The sequence below is a fragment of the Oncorhynchus masou genome, chromosome 31, assembly GCF_036934945.1.
Source record: "Oncorhynchus masou masou isolate Uvic2021 chromosome 31, UVic_Omas_1.1, whole genome shotgun sequence".
Taxonomy (NCBI): Eukaryota; Metazoa; Chordata; class Actinopteri; order Salmoniformes; family Salmonidae; genus Oncorhynchus; species Oncorhynchus masou.
The window spans coordinates 88688449-88712651 of NC_088242.1; the positions used below are offsets into that span (position 1 = coordinate 88688449).

The 24203-nt window shown below is 45.5% G+C and overlaps 1 protein-coding gene across 1 annotated transcript in view; it reads right to left on the bottom strand.

The window, feature by feature from the left end:
• Nucleotides 1–24203, bottom strand: part of LOC135525043 (nuclear factor 1 A-type-like) — a 311631-nt gene that overhangs the window by 9746 nt on the left and 277682 nt on the right. Inside the window, exon 8 of the mRNA XM_064952810.1 lies at nt 954–1132. Coding sequence (XP_064808882.1) covers nt 954–1132 — 179 coding nt within the window. The remainder of the gene's footprint in view (nt 1–953; nt 1133–24203) is intronic.

Consider the following 24203-nt stretch of genomic DNA (forward strand, 5'->3'; position numbering starts at 1 on the left):
AAAGGTTGCTGTTGACGCATATCCCACAGTAGTTATTTGGCTCAAATTTGTCTCCACTTTTGTGGAAGGTGTGTGTGAGAGAGAGAGAGATGAGAGAGAGAGAGGAGAGAGAAGAGAGAGTGTGTATGTCTCAATGTGTGTGTGTATGGGGGGGAGGGTTTTGTACACAGAGAGATGGATTCAGATTAAATGGGCAAATGAAAAGTGTGGCTGGGGAAACTTGCCTGCGTATAGATTCAGTGTCTAGACACAAATATATAAACTTTCTAACTGCAGACAGTCAAACCCACGCAGGCACACGCACACACGCACACGCACATACATGCACACACACACCTCTTTCTCTTCAACCACTTCTCATAACTTCATATGTACAGTATTTCCCCCATGGTATTTCTGCATACTTATATTACTATATGTGTGGCTGCATGGACCAAAGACCAATAGGAACATAGAGTTCTATAGAGAGTGTGTTCATAGACCAAAGACCAATAGGAACATAGAGTTCTATAGAGAGTGTGTTCATAGATCAATGACCAATAGGAACATAGAGTTCTATAGAGAGTGTGTTCATAGATCAATGACCAATAGGAACATAGAGTTCTATAGAGAGTGTGTTCATAGATCAATGACCAATAGGAACATAGAGTTCTATTGAGGGTGTGTGAATGGACCAAAGACCAATATGAACATAAAGTTATATATAGGGTGTGTGCATGGACCAAAGACCAATAGGAACATAGAGTTCTATAGATGGCGAAATAAAACTACTGAGGAATCTAAACAGAAGCATCAAAAGGGGGCTAAGAGGCATCGAACGAGGAGGAAAACGGGTTGGTACTGTAAAATTAATGTATGTTTGAGGTATGTACTGTAAAAGAGGTATGTACTGTAAAAGGGGTATGTACTGTAAAAGGTTTATGTCCTGTAAAAGGCTCCTTCCTTGTTCTTACATTAAGGAAGCCCACCTGTCCTCCCTGCTGGCCTGAGTCGGGGCAGACAAGTTGGACAAACTCCTTGAGGCTCTCCTGGGGGTGGTAACGGATGGCCGGGTGGGAGAAGTAGGAGCCGGGCTGCTGGATGATGGGCGACGTGGGGAAGTGGAGGCTCGACGGCGTGGCGTGGGGACTCGCTGTGGGCGGAGAGGGAGGGAGGGGTGGATAGAGACAGTTAATTATGTCAATAAAGCACGTTGAATTTGAAGGAGAGAGAGAGAGAAAGAGAAAGAGAGAGAGAGAGAGAGAGAGAGAGAGAGAGAGAGAGGAGAGAGAGAGAGAGAGAGAGAGAGAGAGAGAGAGAGAGAGAGAGAGAGAGAGAGAGAGAGAGAGAGAGAGAGAGAGAGAGAGAGCAAGAGTGAGAAAGAGAGAGAGAGAAAGAGAGAGAGAGAAAGAGAGAGAGAGAGAGAGGAGGGTTGATACAAAGTATCATACATGGTGGGGCTACATGCAAATAGATGGAGCCCCCCCCCCACACACACACACATTCTTAAACAAACAAACATTGAAACACAAACACACACGGTGACAGACAGTATGACAGGCCTTGGTGACATGGTGGTGACAGAGGGCAGGTGGCCCACAGTGCAGATGACAAGATGCCCCCGGACCATAATGCACCTCACTGTCAATCAGAATGGGGGCGGGCCCTCCGTGACAACCAAAGTTACAAGAGTCCGCTTTCCTTCACACAAAAATATTAGCCGTTGACTTGACACCTCCAAACATGGCGTTTGTCACAATGAGATATACATTTACTGTACATTAGTGACATTAGCATCTGACGTCTGCTCCACCCACAACCACAAGGCTCTCCAGAGGGTAGTGAGGTCTGGACAACGCATCACCGGGGGCAAACAACTTGCCCTCCAGGACACCTACAGCACCCGATGTCACAGGAAGGCCATAAAGATCATCAAGGACAACAACCACCCGAGCCACTGCCTGTTCACCCCGCTACCATCCAGAAGGCGAGGTCAGTATAGGTGCATCAAAGCTGAAACTGAAAAACAGCTTCTATCTCAAGGCCATCAGACTGTTAAACAGCCACCACTAACATTGAGTGCCTGCTGCCAACATACAGACTCAACTCCAGCCACTTTAATAATGGAAAAATTGATGTAATCAATTCATCACTAGCCACTTTATATAATGCTTACATACGCTACATTACTCATCTCATATGTATATACTGTACGCTATACCATCTACTGCATCTTTCCATCTTGATGTAATGTATCACTAGCCACTTTAAACAATGCCACTTTATATAATGTTTACATACCCTACATTACTCATCTCATATGTATATACTGTACTCTATACCATCTACTGCATCTTGCCTACGCCGTTCGGGCATCACTCATTTATATATTTCTATGTACATATTCGTATTAATTCCTTTACACTTGTGTGTAGAAGGTAGTTGTTGTGGAATTGTTAGGTTAGATTACTTGTTAGATATTACTGCATGGTCGGAACTAGAAGCACAAGCATTTCGCGAACACTCAATTCACATCTGCTAACCATGTGTATGAGACAAATACATTTTGATTTGATTTGAACAGGAGTCTTGAGACCAGTGAGTTGAGAGGTGTTGGGGCCAAATGTAGGCATTTAGGGTCTGTTTGTTTGGCAGCAGTCACCAATGATACAACTAACTATTTAAACCCTGAAAGATTCAAACCTGTGTGTGTGTGTGTGTGTGTGTGTGTGTGTGTGTGTGTGTGTGTGTGTGTGTGTGTGTGTGTGTGTGTGTGTGTGTGTGTGTGTGTGTGTGTGTGTGTGTGTGTGTGTGTGTGTGTGTGTGTGTGTGTGTGAGTGTGTGTGTGTGTGTGTGTGTGTGTGTGTGTGTGTGTGTGTGTGTGTGTGTGTGTGTGTGAGAGAGAGAGAGTGTGTGGGTGTGTGTGTCAACGTAAGTACTTGTGCTTGCTCACTCCTCTGTACACACGTGTGTGTTTGGGTTGAATGAACCAACCTGAGCATGTCTGCTGTACAGCACTGTCCTCCTGCACCACATGGTATCCTAGGGTAACAGACTCAATGGAGCGAGGCTGATCAACTATTTCATTGTAACCGGCACAATCGAATTAGGCTGCTCTTAATAGAGGTAACATTATTTTATTGGTTATTAGTATAATGCCTGGCTGGGACGTGCGACAGGGGGGAGTGGGAGAAAAAGAGAGAGAGAGAAACTTAGAGAGGGGAGAGAGAGGGTGAGGGAAGGAGAGAGAAAGAGGGGGGAGAGAGGGGGGGAAGAGAGAGATGGTGAGCTCAGAATGAGAGAGAAGCAGAGAGATAGAGAGATGGTGAGCTCAGAATGAGAGAAAAGCAGAGAGAGAGAGAGAGATGGTGAGCTCAGAATGAGAGAGAAGCAGAGAGAGAGATGGTGAGCTCAGAATGAGAGAGAAGCAGAGAGAGAGAGAGAGAGAGAGAGAGAGATGGTGAGCTCAGAATGAGGGAGAAGCAGAGAGAGAGAGAGAGATGGTGAGCTCAGAATGAGAGAGAAGCAGAGAGAGAGAGAGAGATGGTGAGCTCAGAATGAGGGAGAAGCAGAGAGAGAGAGAGAGATGGTGAGCTGAGAATGAGAGAAAAGCAGAGAGAGATAGAGATGGTGAGCTCAGAATGAGAGAGAAGCAGAGAGAGAGAGAGATGGTGAGCTCAGAATGAGAGAGAAGCAGAGAGAGAGAGAGAGATGGTGAGCTGAAACCACATAAACATTATCAAAGCCCCAGCTCCCTGCTGCAGTAATTCACTTAACTTTGCTGTGATTTATGGCTCTATCAATAGAGGCTGACTGGAAACTAGGGCACGATCCTCTATCGCCATGCCGCTATATGGCCATTGTATTTACAGTAATAATAGAATGAACCACGGCTCTCTCTCTGCGTATGTCCCAGATGGCAACCTGTTTCCTATATAATGCACTACACAAAGCCTCAACAGAGTCTGGAAACTGGCCCTGGTCAAATGTAGTGCAACACTTACAGCCTCAATAAAGTCTGACTGGAAACTATTTAGGATAGTGTGCCATTTAGGATGCAATCTCCCTGTGCCCTTCCTCAATTGCTTTCCAGCCTGAGACAGGGCGGGACAGAGAGAGACCCCTCCTTTTTGGCGTGCTCCGTCTTTTCATGTCCCTTTTGTTTGGCGGGATGGAATGGACTTTTGGACACACACACACACACACACACACACACACACACACACACACACACACACACACACACACACACACACACACACACACTCACACACACACACACACACACACACACACAGGTGTAGGAGTGGAGTGTCCAGACTCCTCTACTGAATAATTACTGTGTTTGCTGAGGCATTGCTGCAGTGGCTGCAGGCAGGACAGAGAACCACACTGACCTCACAGAGACAGACACACTTTCCCAGTCACTCCTCCTCCCGCTCTGTCACCCTCTCTCTCTCTCTCTCTCTCTCTCTCTCTGTCACCCTCTCTCTCTCTCTCTCTCTCTCTCTCTCTGTCACCCTCTCTCACCCTCTCTCTCACCCTCTCTCTCTCACACTCTCCCTTTCTTTCTCTCTCTCTCACCCTCTCTCTCTATCACCCTCTCTCTCTCACCACCTCTCTCTTTCACCCTCTCTCTCTATCACCCTCTCTCTCTCTCTCTCTCTCTCTCTCACCCTCTCTCTCTCACCCTCTATCACCCCCTCTCTCTCACCCTCTCTCTCTCATCCACTCTATATCACTCTCTCTCTCACCCTCTCCCTCTCTCTCTCACCATTTCTCTCTCTCACCCTCTCTCTCACCCTCTCTCTCACCCTCTCTCTCCTCTCTTTCTTTCTTTCTCTCTCACCCTCTCTCTCTCACCCTCTCTCTGTCTCTCTATTGCTCACCCTCTCTCTCACCCTCTCTCTCTCACCTTCTCTCTCTCACCCTATCTCTCACTCTCTCTCAACCTCTCTCTCTCACCCTCTCTCTCCATCTCTCTCTCTCACCCTCTCTTTCTCACCCTCTCTCCCTCACCCTCTCTCCCTCACCCTCTCACTCTCTCTCTCTCACCCTCTCTCTTTTTTTCTCTCCCTCCATCTCTCTTTCTCTCTTTCTTTCTCTCTCACCCTCTCTTTCTCACCCTCTCTCCCTCACCCTCTCTCCCTCACCCTCTCACTCTCTCTCTCACCCTCTCTCTTTTTTCTCTCTCTCCATCTCTCTTTCTCTCTTTCTTTTTCTCTCACCCTCTTTCTCTCTCTCTCTCTCTCACTCTCTCTCTCTCTCTCTGTGTCACACACTCTCTCTCACCCTCTCTTCTTTCTCTCCAGTTCACTGGTTCAACTGTTGTCTAGCTGATGGTAATAGATCACTGCTGAGTCAGTACTGGTTACAGTGAAGCAGCAGTGTAGAGAGACCATTTTATCACCACAGGCCTAATTAACAACACATCTAAGTTAGTATTGCCAATTTTAAAATGTAAGTTGCCTCTCGCAATCCAGCTTGTTGATGCCACTTGTACAATGTCTTGTTGAATAACAGTGAAACCATTCCTCAACCCTGGTAAACCTTCACTCACTTCTTTCAGCCATAAGTCATGTCCAGGTATGTGAAGTATCAGGCTGTGTTAACATAGCAATGACTGCTAAATGACTTAAATGTAATGTTAAATGTAGCACAGTGTTATGGGTTGCTACAGCACACATGCTGTCTTAGGGAGCCCTTGCTAGAGATGTGGCCTGGACTGGTTGAGCTACATTTATCTAGTGTACAGTAAAGAGTACAGGGAGACAGGAACATTTTAACAAGTCACTCTGCAGGCAGCACCTGACAAGTGTAATAATGAAACCCTCCCTGACACATGCAGACCCCCCCCCCCCCCCCAACACACACACACACACACACACACACACACACACACACACACACACACACACACACACACACACACACACACACACACACACACACACACACACACACACACACACACAGGACATAAGAGAGGTCCTGCGTCCCCCATTCCGATCATAATCAATCATTTGTGTTTCCACACCACCCCTCCGGTCTCAACAAGCTCTCCAGCAGCACTATCATTCACATGTCACTTAGACTGAGTCAAGATGGCACCCTATTCCCTATGAAGTGCACTACTTTAGACCGGGGACCAAGGATGCACTGTAAAGAGTAAAGAGAATAGGATGCCATTTTGGACATACCCCTAGTCACTAGATCACCATCACTTCCAGTATAGACTTCCTTTCTGACTGCTCGCTGCCTTTCTGGCTACTCACCAGCTCCTGTCCCACCCTGCCAACCAGTCCAAGAAGGGTCCGCCAAGGTCAATTATGCAAATGGTCAGAGTCAATTAGGAATGTTTCTTTAAAAAAAAAGGGTGACCAAAACTAAAGTGTTTGCAGAACATTTTCCAATGACTTAAATAGCCTTAGAGAACGTGTCATGTTCCGCATTTACACTGTGGTGAATGTTCTCCAGGGGAGGAATTGCGAGTAAACAAAGTTTTACGCCCATGTTTCAGCTTTTCAACTAACAAGTCCAAAAATAATTTTAGCATGCGAAGGGGGGGGGGGGATGGGGGGGGGGGTCTGCTCCTCTCCTCAATCACCCATTTTCACTGCTTTGACTTCATTTTCTCCTCCGCTCTTCTTCTTTTTAGCATTCAAAGTACTGGTCCTGGGGGCACCCTTAGCCTGGTTAAACTAGCCTGGTCACCATTACTTGGTGAGTGCAGCATTCAGTCTGCTTTAACCTGGCTAGGAAAGCCCTGTCAATGCAGAGCAACACTTAAACATATGAATGATCTAAGAATGAATGATTCTGATAGGAGAGCTGTCAAAATGAGAGTTCAGCATATTCCATGAGGATAACATTATAACATCAGTCTGTTTGCATTGTGCACTTTTAAAAAACTCCACAAAGTGGTAAAGGAGAAGGTTTGAAATGGATCTGACCTGCCTGATAAAAGGTTTAATACATCAAATAAAAGGAGACATCAGGGCACCAGTGTCAAAGCCTCATAGACAGCAGGGTGTTACAATGAGCCTCTCTCTCTGACTGCTACAGAGAACGATGCACAATAGTTCAAAACTCCCTGGATGAGCAGTGTAGGATGGGGGCCTCCCTTTCTCTCAGCTTTATTTGGGCTTCTCCTCATGAGCAAGGTGCCACGTTGTACTGCGTGTTCTCATGTTCACGTTGTACTGAGTGTTCTCGTGTTCATGTTGTACTGCGTGTTCTCATGTTCACGTTGTACTGAGTGTTCTCATGTTCACGTTGTACTGCGTGTTCTCATGTTCACGTTGTACTGCGTGTTCTCATGTTCACGTTGTACTGCGTGTTCTCATGTTCACGTTGTACTGAGTGTTCTCATGTTCACGTTGTACTGAGTGTTCTCCTGTCGCGTTGTACTGGGTGTTCTCATGTCACGTTGTACTGAGTGTTCTCATGTTCCCGTTGTACTGAGTGTTTTCATGTTCACGTTGTACTGAGTGTTCTCAGTGTCCGAGTAGCTAATTCACCACTAGACTGCTAGGCTAGCTATGTAGCCCCATGCCCCCCTACCTCATCCATTCAACTCCAAGGGGACAAGCTGTAGTTTGGGGGTTGGGTGGAAGGAGAGATGGAGAGATGGAGGAGGTTGGGGACATTCTCCCCAGCAGGGTCTCTAAGGGCCTTTCAGTGGGGCTCTAAGGGAGGCCTGTTAGCAGTGACTTTAGCACATCGTTATGGAGGACAGATGAATCTGAGTCTGGAAGTGACGGCAGGTCCTCCCCACACCGCGTCCAGTGGGTGGGCCTGTAGCGAATCTGGGTCAAATATGCAAATGTGGTGATGTGGGAGGGGACAGGAGGGGAGACTGGAGGCTGACTTCAGACAGCTGGCGGGAGATGGAGAAAGGGAGGGAGGGAGGGAAGGAGAGATGAGAGAGAGAGGGAGCAGTGGGCTCCATTGTGGTCTGGGCATGCATGAGGGGCTGCATGCCCAACAGAAAAGCTCTCTGGATTAGTTCCACTTTGCAAATCGCGTTGGTTCGCTAGCTTTTTCTTCCCCCACCTTGTAGTTCTATTTCACTGCCAACTTTTCCTTCAAAAATATATTTTAATTTAATAATAAAAGCAGTGATTAAAAGAAAAAGCCTCCCTTATTATGACGTGTGGTTTGTGGGGGAGAGATATCAACAGGTGGCTGTGTGTGCGCGTGTGTGTGTGAGTGTGTGTGCGCGTGTTTGCATGCCTGCATTAATCCGTGGGAGGAGAAGGCTGAGGAGTGTTTTAATAGCTCTTTTGAAGACGAGAAGTCGAGCTAACGAACCGTGCGGCTTGCGAGTCTTTGTTTGCCAAATTGTGGTGCCCTGCGGCTACACCTACGTCTCTCGGCTCAACGGGTTCGGCTAACATTTCAGGAGGGAAAGTGGTGCGTGAAGAAGAATCTCTGAGTATGATAAATCAATTACAGTTGAAATTGGTACCACAGGGCGGTTAAAGTCAACCAAATCGACATGACAACCATCTCGACTGATGAAGATTAATGAACACCATCATTTTAGCCTTTTATGTTAGTTAACATCCCAAATCTAATAGTCATACCACATAATGACAGGGCTTAATCTGACAGTTATACCACATAATGACAGGGCTTAATCTGATAGTTGTACCACATAATGACAAGGCTTAATCTGATAGTTATACCACATAATGACAGGGCCTAATCTGATAGTTGTACCACATAATGACAGGGCTTAATCTGATAGTTGTACCACATAATGACAAGTCTTAATCTGATAGTTGTACCACATAATGACAGGGCCTAATCTGATAGTTGTACCACATAATGACAAGGCTTAATCTGACAGTTATACCACATAATGACAGGGCTTCATCTGATAGTTGTACCACATAATGACAAGGCTTAATCTGATAGTTATACCACATAATGACAGGGCCTAATCTGATAGTTATACCACATAATGACAGGGCTTAATCTGATAGTTGTACCACATAATGACAGGGTTTAATCTGACAGTTGTACCACATAATGACAGGGCATAATCTGACAGTTATACCACATAATGACAGGGCTTAATCTGACAGTTATACCACATAATGACACGACTTAATCTGATAGTTGTACCACATAATGACAGGGCTTAATCTGATAGTTGTACCACATAATGGCAGGGCTTAATCTGATAGTTATACCACATAATGACAGGGCTTAATCTGATAGTTATACCAGATAATGACAGGGCTTAATCTGATAGTTGTACCACATAATGACAGGGCTTAATCTGACAGTTATACCACATAATGACAGGGCTTAATCTGACAGTTATACCACATAATGACACGACTTAATCTGACAGTTATACCACATAATGGCAGGGCCTAATCTGATAGTTGTACCACATAATGACAGGGCTTAATCTGATAGTTGTACCACATAATGACAGGGCCTAATCTGATAGTTGTTCCACATAATGACAAGGCTTAATCTGACAGTTATACCACATAATGACAGGGCTTCATCTGATAGTTGTACCACATAATGACAAGGCTTAATCTGATAGTTATACCACATAATGACAGGGCCTAATCTGATAGTTATACCACATAATGACAGGGCTTAATCTGATAGTTATACCACATAATGACAGGGTTTAATCTGATAGTTGTACCACATAATGACAGGGCTTAATCTGACAGTTATACCACATAATGACAGGGCTTAATCTGACAGTTGTACCACATAATGACAGGGTTTAATCTGATAGTTGTACCACATAATGACAGGGCTTAATCTGATAGTTGTACCACATAATGACAAGGCTTAATCTGACAGTTATACCACATAATGACATGATTTAATCTGATATGATAGTTATACCAAAATATTATACCACAATTTAATCTAACAGTTATACCACATAATGACACGATTTAATCTGACAGTTATACCACTCAATGGCACAACTTAATCTGACAGTTATACCACATAATGACACGATTTAATCTGACAGTTATACCACTTAATGGCACGATTTAGGCAGGAAGGCAGGGAGGACATGGTTAGGGTGGGGAGGGGGAGGCAGGTAGGACAAGGTCGGGGTGGGAAAGGACTGGTGAGTATAAGGGAGAGTTTGGGGGGGTACAGGGAGGACTTTTACCTCCAAGTCCTGTAATAACAGACTGATGATGATGTGTGAATGGGGGGACTGGGAGGGTACAGGGGGGACTTTACCTCTAGGTCCTGTAATAACAGGCTGATGATGATGTGTGAATGGGGGGACTGGGAGGGTACAGGGGGGACTTTACCTCTAGGTCCTGTAATAACAGGCTGATGATGATGTGTGAATGGGGGGACTGGGAGGGTACAGGGGGGACTTTACCTCTAGGTCCTATAATAACAGGCTGATGATGATGTGTGAATGGGGGGACTGGGAGGGTACAGGGGGGACTTTACCTCTAGGTCCTGTAATAACAGGCTGATGATGATGTGTGAATGCCATTCGGGGGGAGTAGGAAGTGGTCTGCGAAGGCATGACAGGGCTGCTGAAACCACACTTCTCTGACTTCTTTAATGTGGTGGACGGTGGCATCCCTGGTAAGAATGATTGATAAGTGCAATTTAATAAGGCAATGTCATGGAGGCTCTCTTGGCTCACAGGTGAGAGATGGCAGGGAGGGGGGCTTGGGGAGTGAGTACAAGAGGGGTTGGAGGGCAGGCTAATGGGAGGACAGGGGAAGTGGTCAGGGCCCAACAGAGTGCGGCATAAGCTACTGTACTGCTCGAGACGGACATGCGATTTTGAAAATGTAAAGATTTTACCCAGAAAAATGATTACATTTGTTGTTTTCAGGGCCTTCAATAGCAGTCCACCTGACAATGATTTGGATTTAATGATCATACAAAGCTGAGTACGACTTTATTACTTCTGAAAAGTGTGAATTCCCCCCTTTTAAATAAATCTTTCCCTATTTAAGTTACATTATTTATAGGGAGATTAATCAAATTACCGCAGACCTCATTTTAAATGTTTTATATAAAAAAAAACTTGAGTTGAGGTTAGTTGCGATTGATATAATTTCCATACCCAATAACAGGTGGGAAAAAAATAAAGCATTTTTTAAACGAATACACACATGCTTTATCCGTGGGGTGACTAGGGTTAAGAGAAGGATGTGGTAGAAAGAGGGGGTGAGGGATAGGGGGAGAGAGTGGTAGAAAGAGGGGGTGAGGGATAGGGGGAGAGAGTGGTAGAAAGAGGGAGAGAGTGGTAGAAAGAGGGGGTGAGGGATAGGGGAGAGAGTGGTAGAAAGAGGGAGGGAGAGTGGTAGAAAGAGGGGGGGTGAGGGATAGGGGAGAGAGTGGTAGAAAGAGGGGGTGAGGGATAGGGGGAGAGAGTGGTAGAAAGAGGGAGAGAGGGATAGGGGAGAGAGTGGTAGAAAGAGGGAGAGAGTGGTAGAAAGAGGGGTGAGGGATAGGGGGAGAGAGTGGTAGAAAGAGGGAGAGAGTGGTAGAAAGAGGGGGTGAGGGATAGGGGGAGAGAATGGTAGAAAGAGGAAGAGAGTGGTAGAAAGAGGTTGAGGGATAGGGGGAGAGAGTGGTGGAAAGAGGGGTGAGGATAGGGGGAGAGAGTGGTAGAAAGAGGGGGTGAGGGATAGGGGGAGAGAGTGGTAAAAAGAGGGAGAGAGTGGTAGAAAGAGGGGGTGAGGGATAGGGGGAGAGAGTGGTAGAAAGAGGAAGAGAGTGGTAGAAAGAGGGGGTGAGTGATAGGGGGAGAGAGTGGTAGAAAGAGGGAGAGAGTGGTAGAAAGAGGGTTGAGGGATAGGGGGAGAGAGTGGTAGAGGTGTCCCTGTCTCTGTGTTAAGGGACTGAGGTGTCCCTGTCTCTGTGTTAATAGACTGAGGTGTCCAGGTCTCTGTTTCTGTGTTAAGGGACTGAGGTGCACAGGTCCCTGTCTCTGTGTTAAGGGACTGAGGTGTCCCTGTCTCTGTGTTAAGGGACTGAGGTGTCCCTGTCTCTGTGTTAAGGGACTGAGGTGTCCCTGTCTCTGTGTTAAGGGACTGAGGTGTCCCTGTCTCTGTGTTAATAGACTGAGGTGTCCAGGTCTCTGTCTCTGTGTTAAGGGACTGAGGTGCACAGGTCCCTGTCTCTGTGTTAAGGGACTGAGGTGTCCCTGTCTCTGTGTTAAGGGACTGAGGTGCACAGGTCCCTGTCTCTGTGTTAAGGGACTGAGGTGTCCCTGTCTCTGTGTTAAGGGACTGAGGTGTCCCTGTCTCTGTGTTAAGGGAATGAGGTGTCCCTGTCTCTGTGTTCAGGGACTGAGGTGTACAGGTCCCTGTCTCTGTGTTAAGGGACTGAGATGTGTGTGATAAGTGTGTGTGGTAGTTTAGCCCTAAATGACGAAGAAACCTCAGACTCCGTCCCCCTTTTAGGCAAGTTAGAGAGGGAGACAAAGAAAGAGACAGGGACATCTCTCCCCTATGACTGAATGGTCATTGGCCTCCCTTGGGTAAAAGAGGCGTTTCTGAGGAAGACTGCTCGATCAAACTGAGTTTGTAGCAGTTCCCCTTAAGCACCTAGTTTTAGCCTGAACCATTAGGTAAATAAATCTGATCTAGGACCAGTTAGGGACAACTTATTTGAAGTGGGGGCAGGTTGGAGAATGAGTTGGGTGCTTTCAATACAAACTGATGAGGCCATACAGACACCATGGAAAGGACACCAGTTAGCAAGACACAGAAGTTTACACAGACAGACACACACAGGTCGATAAACCCACATCCAACACACAGTTTCACTCAATAACAGCTCTACAACAGCTCACAAGCACACAAAGCTTGCCACCCCAGAAACACTCATTCACCTGATGAATACCAATAAGGGTTGAAACAGCGTCTTACTAGACATATTGCTTAATGTCTACTTTGATCTCCAGGACCTGCTCCAAAGCCATTGGATGTCCATATATGTATATATTTTCTTAGACCAAAGGTAGTAGCCCCAACAAGACATAAACAATAACAACAGTAACCACAAATTCAAACGGGGAAAAAACATCAGTCGCCCTTTTAAATCCGAAGACTTGTTTGGTTCGAGAACCAGAAATGCCAAGTTCCCACAGGGAGCTGATAAAAGATGGGGGCTTCAGAAGGAGAAACCTCAGCCCTTCATTTGTTATTTCACCTTCCTTTTTAAGCAGCGTTATTAGCTTCAGAGGCCCACCGGCCTGGTCCCTCTGATAGGATAGAGTGGACAGAGCAACATGGGAGGCTGGAGGGACAGGCTGAACTGTGGGCTAGTGGTCAGGTTAATCTTCAAAGGGGCTTCTTCTTCTGTATCATAAGAGCTTGTGTATCCTTGTTCACAATGCTATTCCAGACGAGTCTTCTCTGTGTGATAGAGGGCTCTAGGTGCATTTGATTCAGCAAGTAATATAGTGTGTGTCATGGCGTGTGTGTGTGTCATGGCGTTACAGTGACAAAGAGAAGAGAAAGGTAGAGAGAGAATGAGAGAGTAGAGAGGGTTTATTGGGGAGAGACTGGGAGCCAAAAGCTATAGTGTGTGGGAACTTCTGGTGGGTTGACTGTGTATGAGAGAGCGATTGTGTGCGTTCTTTACTATGTGTGTGTGCGTGTGTGTGTGTGTGTGTGTGTGTGTGTGTGTGTGTGTGTGTGTGTGTGTGTGTGTGTGTGTGTGTGTGTGTGTGTGTGTGTGTGTGTGTGTGTGTGTGTGTGTGTGTGTGTGTGCGTCTGTGTGTACTTGCTTGTGTGTGTGATTGGGTGTAGGGGCCTAAAATCAGAGTGAGTAATGAGCACTTCAAAAGGTTCTGTCAGGTGGAATCAGAGCCAGACCAAACTCAACACTCTCCCTTCAGAGGGGCTGCATCTCTCCATCCCTCTCTCCTTCCTCTTCTGACAAATTGACAGGCCTCACGGCTGGTAAGGCAGGCGATTCTGTATCAAGCATCTCCTTCCTCCTCCTTCTCCTCTTCCTCTGCTGTCCATCGGTCTCCCCCTCTATCGAGGAGTCTTCTCCGGTGTTCATTAATCAGGCCTGAGCTGTCCCCACTCTTCCCTGTCTCAGGGGCTTGCAGGTGGGCGAGCACGGGAGCTGTCCCCGCTCTTCCCTGTCTCAGGGGCTTGCAGGTGGGCGAGCACGGGAGCTGTCCCCGCTCTTCCCTGTCTCAGGGGCTTGCACGGTAGCCAGACAGACTATAACAAAGCGGGTCCAGATGGGGCAGACTCAGCCATGTAGTATACAGTCGGCCTTATCAATGCCAGGGACAACGTTGTGTAGTGTAATGTACAGTCATGTCTGATACACGTTCCTGCAAGGCCTTCTCTGATAGTTGGAGACCAATTAGGAAGCAGCTGCAGGTAATGGTCCCGGCCAATGGAATGTGATTATGCTTCAGACCTTTAACTCCATCAAATATATGGATTGAGTTAGTCTTCTTCCCAAAATGGTTCTTTGAAATAATAACTTCTTCCTTGACTAGTCAGCTGAGACATACAGCTCAGAGCATTGCTGGCCCCCTTCACACTCAGACACACGCACACTCAGACACACACACACACACACACACACACACACGCAAGCAGACACACACACACTCACACACACACACACACACACACACACACACACACACACACACACACACACACACAAACTCGCAAGCAGACACACAAACACTCGCAAGCAGACACACACACACTATCCTGCTGACACATGGCTATTTAAGCCAGACGAGACGACCATATGAGTTTCTCAGACCTGAGGTGGGTTACCTGGGGAATGGCTGGCATGCCGGTCCACGGGTTACACTTTATATGAAACACGTCTAATTATAACACTGTCTACCGCGGTGAGGGGTCCATACACACACACACACACACACACACACACACACACACACACACACACACACACACACACACACACACACACACACACACACACACACACGGTGCACACACACACACGGTGCGCACACACACACGGGCTCACACACACACCAGAAGAGGCATCAGCAGCTGTTGACGTGTCTCACTTGTCCCAATGCCGACAAGTGTTTCCACACACGTACACCTCGGTAACCACAAACAAACCAAATCCACCATCAACAACAACAGAGTGCTCCAAGGCAAAATGAGAATGACAGCGTAATGGAAATAAAAGATATGAATGGAAGTTGGGATGACGGCGATCTGGAGAACGTGAACAGACAGACGTGTGATGCGGACATTCACATGTTCCCACTCAGTGTGCAGATGAACAAGGACAATGGGACCAAGACACACACAGATATAGACTCAGGCACACACACACACGTATGCAAATGTTAACACAGATACACAAACACCCATACAGTCCACAATGCACACAATTGAGGGGTGAAGGGGGAGATGCTGAATTCGGTGTTACTCTGGACCCTGATCTCTATTTTAGCAAACATATCAAGACTGTTTCAAAGACAGCCTTTTTCCATCTATGTAACATTGCAAAAATCTAACATTTTCTGTCCAAAATGAGAAAAATGTATCCATGCTTTTGTCAATTCTAGTTTAGACTACTGCAATGCTCTACTTTCCGGTTACCCGGATAAAGCACTAAATAAACTTCAGTTCGTGCTAAATACGGCTGCTAGAATCCCGACTAGAACGCCAAAATTTATAATATTACTCCAGTGCTAGCCTCCCTACACTGGCTTCCTGTCAAGGCAAGGGCTGATTTCAAGGTTTTACATGGGCTTGCTCTTACCTATCTTTCTGATTTGGTCCTGCCGTACATACCTACACGTACGCTATGGGCATAAGACGCAGGCCTCCAAATTGTCCCTAGAATTTCTAAACAAACAGCTGGAGGCAGGGCTTTCTCCAACAGATCTCCATTTTTATGGAATGGTCTGCCTATCCATGTGAGAGACGCAGACTCAGTCTCAATCTTTAAGTCTTTATTGAAGACTCATCTCTTCAGTAGGTCAGGAGTGTGAAGGTGAACGGAAAGGCTCTGGAGCAAGGAACCACCCTTGCTGTCTCTGCCTGGCTGGTTCCCCTCTCTCCACTGGGATTCTCTGCCTCAAACCCTATTGCAGGGACTGAGTCACTGGCTTACTGGTGTTCTTCCATGCCGTCCCTAGGAGGGGTGTGTCACTTGAGTGGGTTGAGTCACTGGCGTGGTCTTCCTGTCTGGGTTGGCGCCCCCCCTTGGGTTGTGCCGTGGCAGAGATCTTCGTGGGCTATACTCGGCCTTGTCTCAGGATGGTAAGTTGGTGGTTGAAGATATCAACCGAATAGGACACACAAGGCCTGCGGGCCGAATAGGACACACAAGGCCTGCGGGCCGAATAGGACACGCAAGGTCTGCAGGCCGAATAGGACACGCAAGGTCTGCGGGCCGAATAGGATACGCAAGGCCTGCGGGCCGAATAGGACACACAAGGCCTGCGGGCCGAATAGGACACACAAGCGAGTATAAATGAGTCAACAGTTGAGTCATCTAGTAAGTACAGCCTGATGCACTCACATTGGTGAATTCAACTTCAATTGAGCTATATTTCGTGTGTCCCATTTACAGCGTGCAGTGGAGGGAAAGTGTACAGACACATGCCAGTCACAGCTAGGTTAATAAAATGTTGCAGTCTGGCTTCGTTTATTAAAGCTTGACAATGAGTAGTCAAAAAACGAAAGCTGAGGGCCTCCCGGGTGGCGCAGTGGTTAAGAGCGCTGTACTGCAGCGTCAGCTGTGCCACCAGAGACTTTGGGTTCGTGCCCAGGCTCTGTCGTAACCGGCCGCAACCGGGAGGTCCGTGGGGCGACGCACAATTTGCCTAGCGTCGTCCGGGTTAGGGAGGTTTTGGCCAGTAGGGATATCCTTGTCTCATTGTGCACCAGCGACTCCTGTGGCGGGCACGCTAACCAAGGTTGCCAGGTGCACGGTGTTTCCTCCGACACGTTGGTGTGGCTGGCTTCCGGGTTGGATGCGCGCTGTGTTAATAAGCAGTTTGGCTTGGTTGGGTTGTGTATCGGAGGACGCATGACTTTCAACCTTCTTCTCTCCCGAGCCCGTACAGGAGTTGTAGGGATGAGACAAGATAGTAGCTACTACAACAATTGGACACCATGAAATTGGGGAGAAAAAGGGGTAAAAAAAATAAAAATAAATAACATTAAAAACAAAACCTACAACAAAACACCATGAATAGGCCTATTACAGCTGCATTTGAGCAGCAGCCTCGGCTAGCTATTCAACTACAATACATTGAGTGCACCATACAACAATGCTGCATTCAACCGCACCAGTGATACATGCAGTGCAAAAAAATGAAAAACATGTTTAATGTTACAACAACCTATAGCTATGTTTTAGTTATTAAATACCCTTTGATTAGGGTCACAGCATATCATAGCAGCAAAGGCTGGACACATCTTATTTATCTCTTCCTCTGTTTTACAGTTTTTCACAATCACTTTGGCACTAATTTCAGAACCTTGATGTCATTTTTCAATACTCTAGACACAAAACTCACAACCAATGATCAAAATGCAAATTTTTCAAAACTCTAACACTTTTTCCAATTTCTTGGATACAATACACATAAAGCTAAGATCATTTGTTCATTGAACTAAAATCACCTGTTCAAAATGACACAACTTAACATCAAAGTATTACCATTTCAAAATGCAATTCACACATTACATCTGAAAAGACTGTCTATTCATTTCATTACAATGATCTAACTATCAATTGATACAACTGCTCACTGCTCATGATAAGGTACTGTTGCATTACTCTTAATGCAGAGTTTTATGGAAACTGACAAACAATATTCCATTTTAGATCATGAATGTTTCAGGATAACGAGATCCATTGACACCAATCAAATCAAATCAAATCAAATCAAATTTTATTTGTCACATACACATGGTTAGCAGATGTTAATGCGAGTGTAGCGAAATGCTTGTGCTTCTAGTTCCGACAATGCAGTAATAACCAACAAGTAATCTAACTAACAATTCCTAAACTACTGTCTTATACACAGTGTAAGGGGATAAAGAATATGTACATAAGGATATATGAATGAGTGATGGTACAGAGCAGCATAGGCAAGATACAGTAGATGGTATCGAGTACAGTATATACATTACCGTGGAACATGAACCAATTGGACGACATTATCTATGGATGTAATGTTTCATCATCATTCTTTATCAGACACTGTTTCTATGGTCCCATGTATCACTTTTCCAGACCATGTTATCAGATTTAACATTACTGTACATTCACCGGCCACTTTATTAGGTACACCTATCTAGTACTGGGTAGGACCCCTTTTGCCTCCACACCAGCCTGAATGATTCCCGGCGTTGTACATTAAGAGATGCCCTTCTGCACAACACTGTTTTAAACAGATGTTATTTGAGCATTTGTGGCCTTTCTGTTAGCTTGAATGAGTCAAGACATTATCCTTTGACCTCTCTCATTAACAAGGTGTTTTCCCCACAGAACTGCGGCTCACTGAATGTGTTTTGTTTATAGCACCATTCTCTGTAAACTCTAGAGACTGTAGTGCGTAAAAACCCCAGGAAGGCAGCTGTTTCTGAGATGCTGGAATCACCATGTGTGGCATCAACAATCAGACCACGGTCAAAGTTGCTTAGATTACTCATCTTGCCCGTTCTAATGTTTGGTTGAACAACATCTAAAGCTCTCTACTCTATATACTCTATATATTGAGTTGCAGGCAGCCACATGATTCACTGTTCGAATGTAACCTTCTTTGATGGGCTAAATCAGGTCTGAAGAGCTGATGGCGTGACCTATGTCATTGTGTGGGTCAGGTTCCACCATGCTCAAATGTTACAAGCCTGGTTTCAGGCCTATCCACAATTTACCACCCTGCACTTACCTCCATACTCTCCTTTCCTTAACCCAATTGAGGGAGGTGGAAGGTATATGATAGGCACCCTCACGAGCAAGCAGCCCTTCTCCGGGCCATGGATGACGCATGCAATGACATCACGGCAGACCAGTGTCAGGCCTGGATTCGCCATGCCCGAAGAATCTTCCCAAGATGTTTGGCTAATGAAAAATTTCATTGTGATGTGGATGAGAACCTGTGGCCAACTCCACAAGACAGGGTTGATGGAAATATAGAAGTACAGTAATCAATCCTTTGGTTTGCTTTTTACAGTAAGCCAGGTGAGGAACACTGCAGTGATGTTTTACAGTAAGTCAGGTGAGGAACACTGCAGTGATGTTTTACAGTAAGCCAGGTGAGGAACACTGCAGTGATGTTTTACAGTAAGTCAGGTGAGGAACACTGCAGTGATGTTTTACAGTCAGCCAGGTGAGGAACACTGCAGTGATGTTTTACAGTAAGCCAGGTGAGGAACACTGCAGTGATGTTTTACAGTAAGCCAGGTGAGGAACATTGCAGTGATGTTTTACAGTAAGTCAGGTGAGGAACACTGCAGTTATGTTTTACAGTAAGCCAGGTGAGGAACACTGCAGTGATGTTTTACAGTAAGTCAGGTGAAGAACACTGCAGTGATGTTTTACAGTAAGCCAGGTGAGGAACACTGCAGTGATGTTTTACAGTAAGCCAGGTGAGGAACACTGCAGTGATGTTTTACAGTAAGCCAGGTGAGGAACACTGCAGTGATGTTTTACAGTAAGTCAGGTGAGGAACACTGCAGTTATGTTTTACAGTAAGCCAGGTGAGGAACACTGCAGTGATGTTTTACAGTAAGTCAGTGATGGTGAAGAACACTGCAGTTATGTTTTACAGTAAGCCAGGTGAGGAACACTGCAGTGATGTTTTACAGTAAGCCAGGTGAGGAACACTGCAGTGATGTTTTACAGTAAGTCAGGTGAGGAACACTGCAGTTATGTTTTACAGTAAGCTAGGTGAGGAACACTGCAGTGATGTTTTACAGTAAGTCAGGTGAAGAACACTGCAGTTATGTTTTACAGTAAGCCAGGTGAGGAACACTGCAGTGATGTTTTACAGTAAGCCAGGTGAGGAACACTGCAGTGATGTTTTATAGTAAGTCAGGTGAGGAACACTGCAGTGATGTTTTACAGTAAGCCAGGTGAGGAACACTGCAGTTGACCTTTAACTGTTGTTTCTTTTTTTGTAGCTAATTATTTTTGCTTTGATTCAAAGAAACCTATGTTGTAATTTTATTGTATTTCATCAATAAATGTCCTATTTTGTTCAATGATTCCACTGTGTCTGTAGTATTCTCTCTACTAGTCGTTTTACAGTAATGTATTTACGTGTAGTAGCATAATGAAACATGTATCACATATTTTGTACTACAATATTTAATGATTGAATGAACAACTACACAAGGAAACTATCGGTATCTTGTGTGTGGGTGATCTAAATGAATGGTCCTATGGTATTTCATGATTAATGAGTTATTTGAACCAATGATTCTGCAAGCGCAAGGTTTCTTTAAAGATATGAATGCACAATGTAATGTTTTGAACACTGGACAGCCTGTGTTACAAGTGACGACCGTTTTGAGTTTTGTGTCTAGAGTTTTGAAAAATGACCACAAGGTTCTGAAAATAGTGATTGTTAAAAACTGTAATATGTCCAAATGCTATATACAGCATCATATAAGTAGACATTATAAATCGCCATATTTTTTCAAATAAAACAATGGCCAGTGTGGGCCGCAGTTGCAAGTTTCTTTGTAAAAACAAAATATGTTATTTCTGGCCTGCATATGTTTCAAAATGGCGCGTGCACTGATTGAGTTTGACACCCCTGGGCTAGCGTATTTATTTACGTAACTAGCTATTTCTTTAGCAAGCTAAAAACAGCTTAACATTGGCTGGAGGAGTGGATGAGTGATTGACTTTTTCCCTTCATATTGTTTTTCATTGGCTATAGCTAGTGATGCTGCAATGTCATTTGGTTAGCTCGCAAGACATGTGAATCGCTTTGCTCATTAGCAAATCTCTTAGTTGCCAATCAAACGTATTTGGCATCGAACAAATGGGCGGCCAGGCAGGCGAGTTCCCATTCGATTGTCAAAACATGAGTTGGGACAAGCACGCATTGGCAGGCAAACAGCAGAAGGACGAGCAGGCTACTATTCCACATCATTTATCAGTGCAATTTTGATGGCCAACTAGCTGAGACGGTTTATCTAATGTTCCCTCACTAGATTTGATCTCATCTCGACTCTGGCTAGCATTAGTTGTTGACCTTGTTGTGGTGAATAGGCAACTCAGGGAGAGACACACAGTCCAGTTCAAAGTGAATGATGGCAGGCCCTACTGCCTGTAAACACACAGTCCAGTTCAAAGTGAACGATGGCTGGCCTTACCGCCTGTAAACACACAGTCCAGTTCAAAGTGAATGATGGCAGGCCTTACCGCCTGTAAACACACAGTCCAGTTCAAAGTGAAAAGGCCTTACCGCCTGTAAACACACAGTCAGACCGCCTGTAAACACACAGGCAGGCCTTACCGCCTGTAAACACACAGTCCAGTTCAAAGTGAACGATGGCAGGCCTTACCGCCTGTAAACACACAGTCCAGTTCAAAGTGAATGATGGCAGGCCTTACCGCCTGTAAACACACACAGTTCAGTCCAGTTCAAAGTCCAGTTCAAAGTGAATGATGGCAGGCCCTACTGCCTGTACAGTCCAACACACAGATGGCAGGCCAGTTAAACACACAGTCCAGAACTGCCTGTAAACACACAGTCCAGTTCAAAGTGAACGATGGCAGGCCTTACCGCCTGTAAACACACAGTCCAGTTCAAAGTGAATGATGGCAGGCCTTACCGCCTGGCCTTGGCAGGCCTTACCGCTTGTAAACACACAGTCCAGTTCAAAGTGAATGATGGCTGGCCTTACACGCCTGTAAACAAAGTCCACAAAGTGAATGACAGTAAACACACAGTCCAGTTCAAAGTGAATGGCTGGATGTCCAGTTCATGGCAGGCCTTACCGCCTGTAAACACACAGTCCAGTTCAAAGTGAACGATGGCCTTACCGCCTGTAAACACACAGCAGTTCTGATGGCACCGCCTGTAAACACACAGTCCAGTTCAAAGCCTGAGTCCAGTTCAAAGTGAACGATGGCAGGCCTTACCGCCTGTAAACACACAGTCCAGTTCAAAGTGAATGATGGCAGGCCTTACCGCCTGTAAAAACACACAGTCCAGTTCAAAGTGAATGCTGGCAGGCCTTACCGCCTGTAAAAACAGTCCAGTTCAAAGTGAAGTCCAGTGTAAACAACAGTCCAGTTCAAAGTGAACGATGGCAGGCTTTACCGCCTGTAAACACACAGTCCAGTTCAAAGTGAATGCCTGCCTGTAAACACACAGGTTCAAAGTGAATGATACCGCCTGTAAACACACAGTCCAGTTCAAAGTGAACGATGGCTGGCCTTACCGCCTGTAAACACACAGTCCAGTTCAAAGTGAATGATGGCAGGCCTTACCGCCTGTAAAAACACACAGTCCAGTTCAAAGTGAATGATGGCCTTACCGCCTGTAAACACACAGTCCAGTTCAAAGTGAATGATAGGCCTTACCGCCTGTCCAGTTCAAAGTGAATGAACTGCCTGTAAAGCACACAGTCCAGTTCAAAGTGAACGATGGCAGGCCTTACCGCCTGTAAACACACAGTCCAGTTCAAAGTGAATGATGGCAGGCCCTACTGCCTGTAAACACACAGTCCAGTTCAAAGTGAATGATGGCAGGCCTTACCGCCTGTACCGCCTGTAAAAACACACAGTCCAGTTCAAAGTGAATGATGGCAGGCCTTACCGCCTGTAAACACACAGTCCAGTTCAAAGTGAATGATGGCAGGCCTGTAAACACACAGTCCAGTTCAAAGTGAATGATGGCAGGCCTTACCGCCTGTAAAAACACACAGTCCAGTTCAAAGTGAATGATGGCAGGCCTTACCGCCTGTAAACACACAGTCCAGTTCAAAGTGAATGATGGCAGGCCTAAACACACAGTCCACAAAGTGAATGATGGCGCCTGTAAACACACAGTCCAGTTCAAAGTGACGACTGGATGGCAGGCCTTACCGCCTGTAAACACACAGTCCAGTTCAAAGTGAATGATGGCAGGCCCAAAGTACTGCCTGTAAACACACAGTCCAGTTCAAAGTGAATGATGGCAGGCCCTACTGCCTGTAAACACACAGTCCAGTTCAAAGTGAACGATGGCAGGCCCTACCGCCTGTAAACACACAGTCCAGTTCAAAGTGAACGATAGCAGGACCGTGTGGCAGATGGCTTATTTGCATATTGGCCTACTGATTGGCTATGGCGCACTGATCTGCGTGGACTCGGGTCCTGGACAAGACATATATTTTATTTACTGCAGTGTCTATTATGTGTCCAAACACACGACCTCTTTTCCACTCTATATTGCTATAGAAGGTTCCCACATTCCTTAGTATATCTGTCATTCCCAAACGTTCTATGAATATATGAAAAGGTGAAAATGACCATATCTAAGTGCCTGCTTGTCAGAAAATGTACAACAACAAAAAATGGTGTCACATTCTTCCTGGGGGTGTACTTCCTGGATATGAACAGATAAGAATAAGATTTCATGTTGCTAAAACACTGTCAGTTCCACTCCTCTTACCTATACACATCTTTAGCATAGAACACCCTCTCTTTTCAGAATAATGGTATTCTATACCATCTATTGCATCTTGCCTGTGCCGCTCTGTCATTGCTCATCCATATATGTATATATTATTATTCCATTCCTTTACTTAGACTTGTGTGTATTAGGTAGTTTTTGTGAAATTGTTAGATATTACTTGTTAGATATTGCTGCACTGTCAGAACGAGAAGCACAAGCAATTCTCTAAACTTGCAATAACATCTGCTAAACATGTGTATGTGACCAATAACATCTGCTAACCATGTGTATATGACCAATAACATCTGCTAAACATGTGTATGTAACCAATAATTTTTTATTTTACCTTTATTTTACCTTTATTTTACTAGGCAAGTCAGTTAATAACAAATTCTTATTTTCAATGACGGCCTAGGAACAGTGGGTTAACTGCCTGTTCAGTGGCAGAACGGCAGATTTTGTACCTTGTCAGCTCGGGGATTTGTACTTGCAACCTTTCGGTTACTAGTCCAATGCTCTAACCACTAGGCTACACTGCCGCCGCTAATATCTGCTAAACATGTGTATGTGACCAATAACA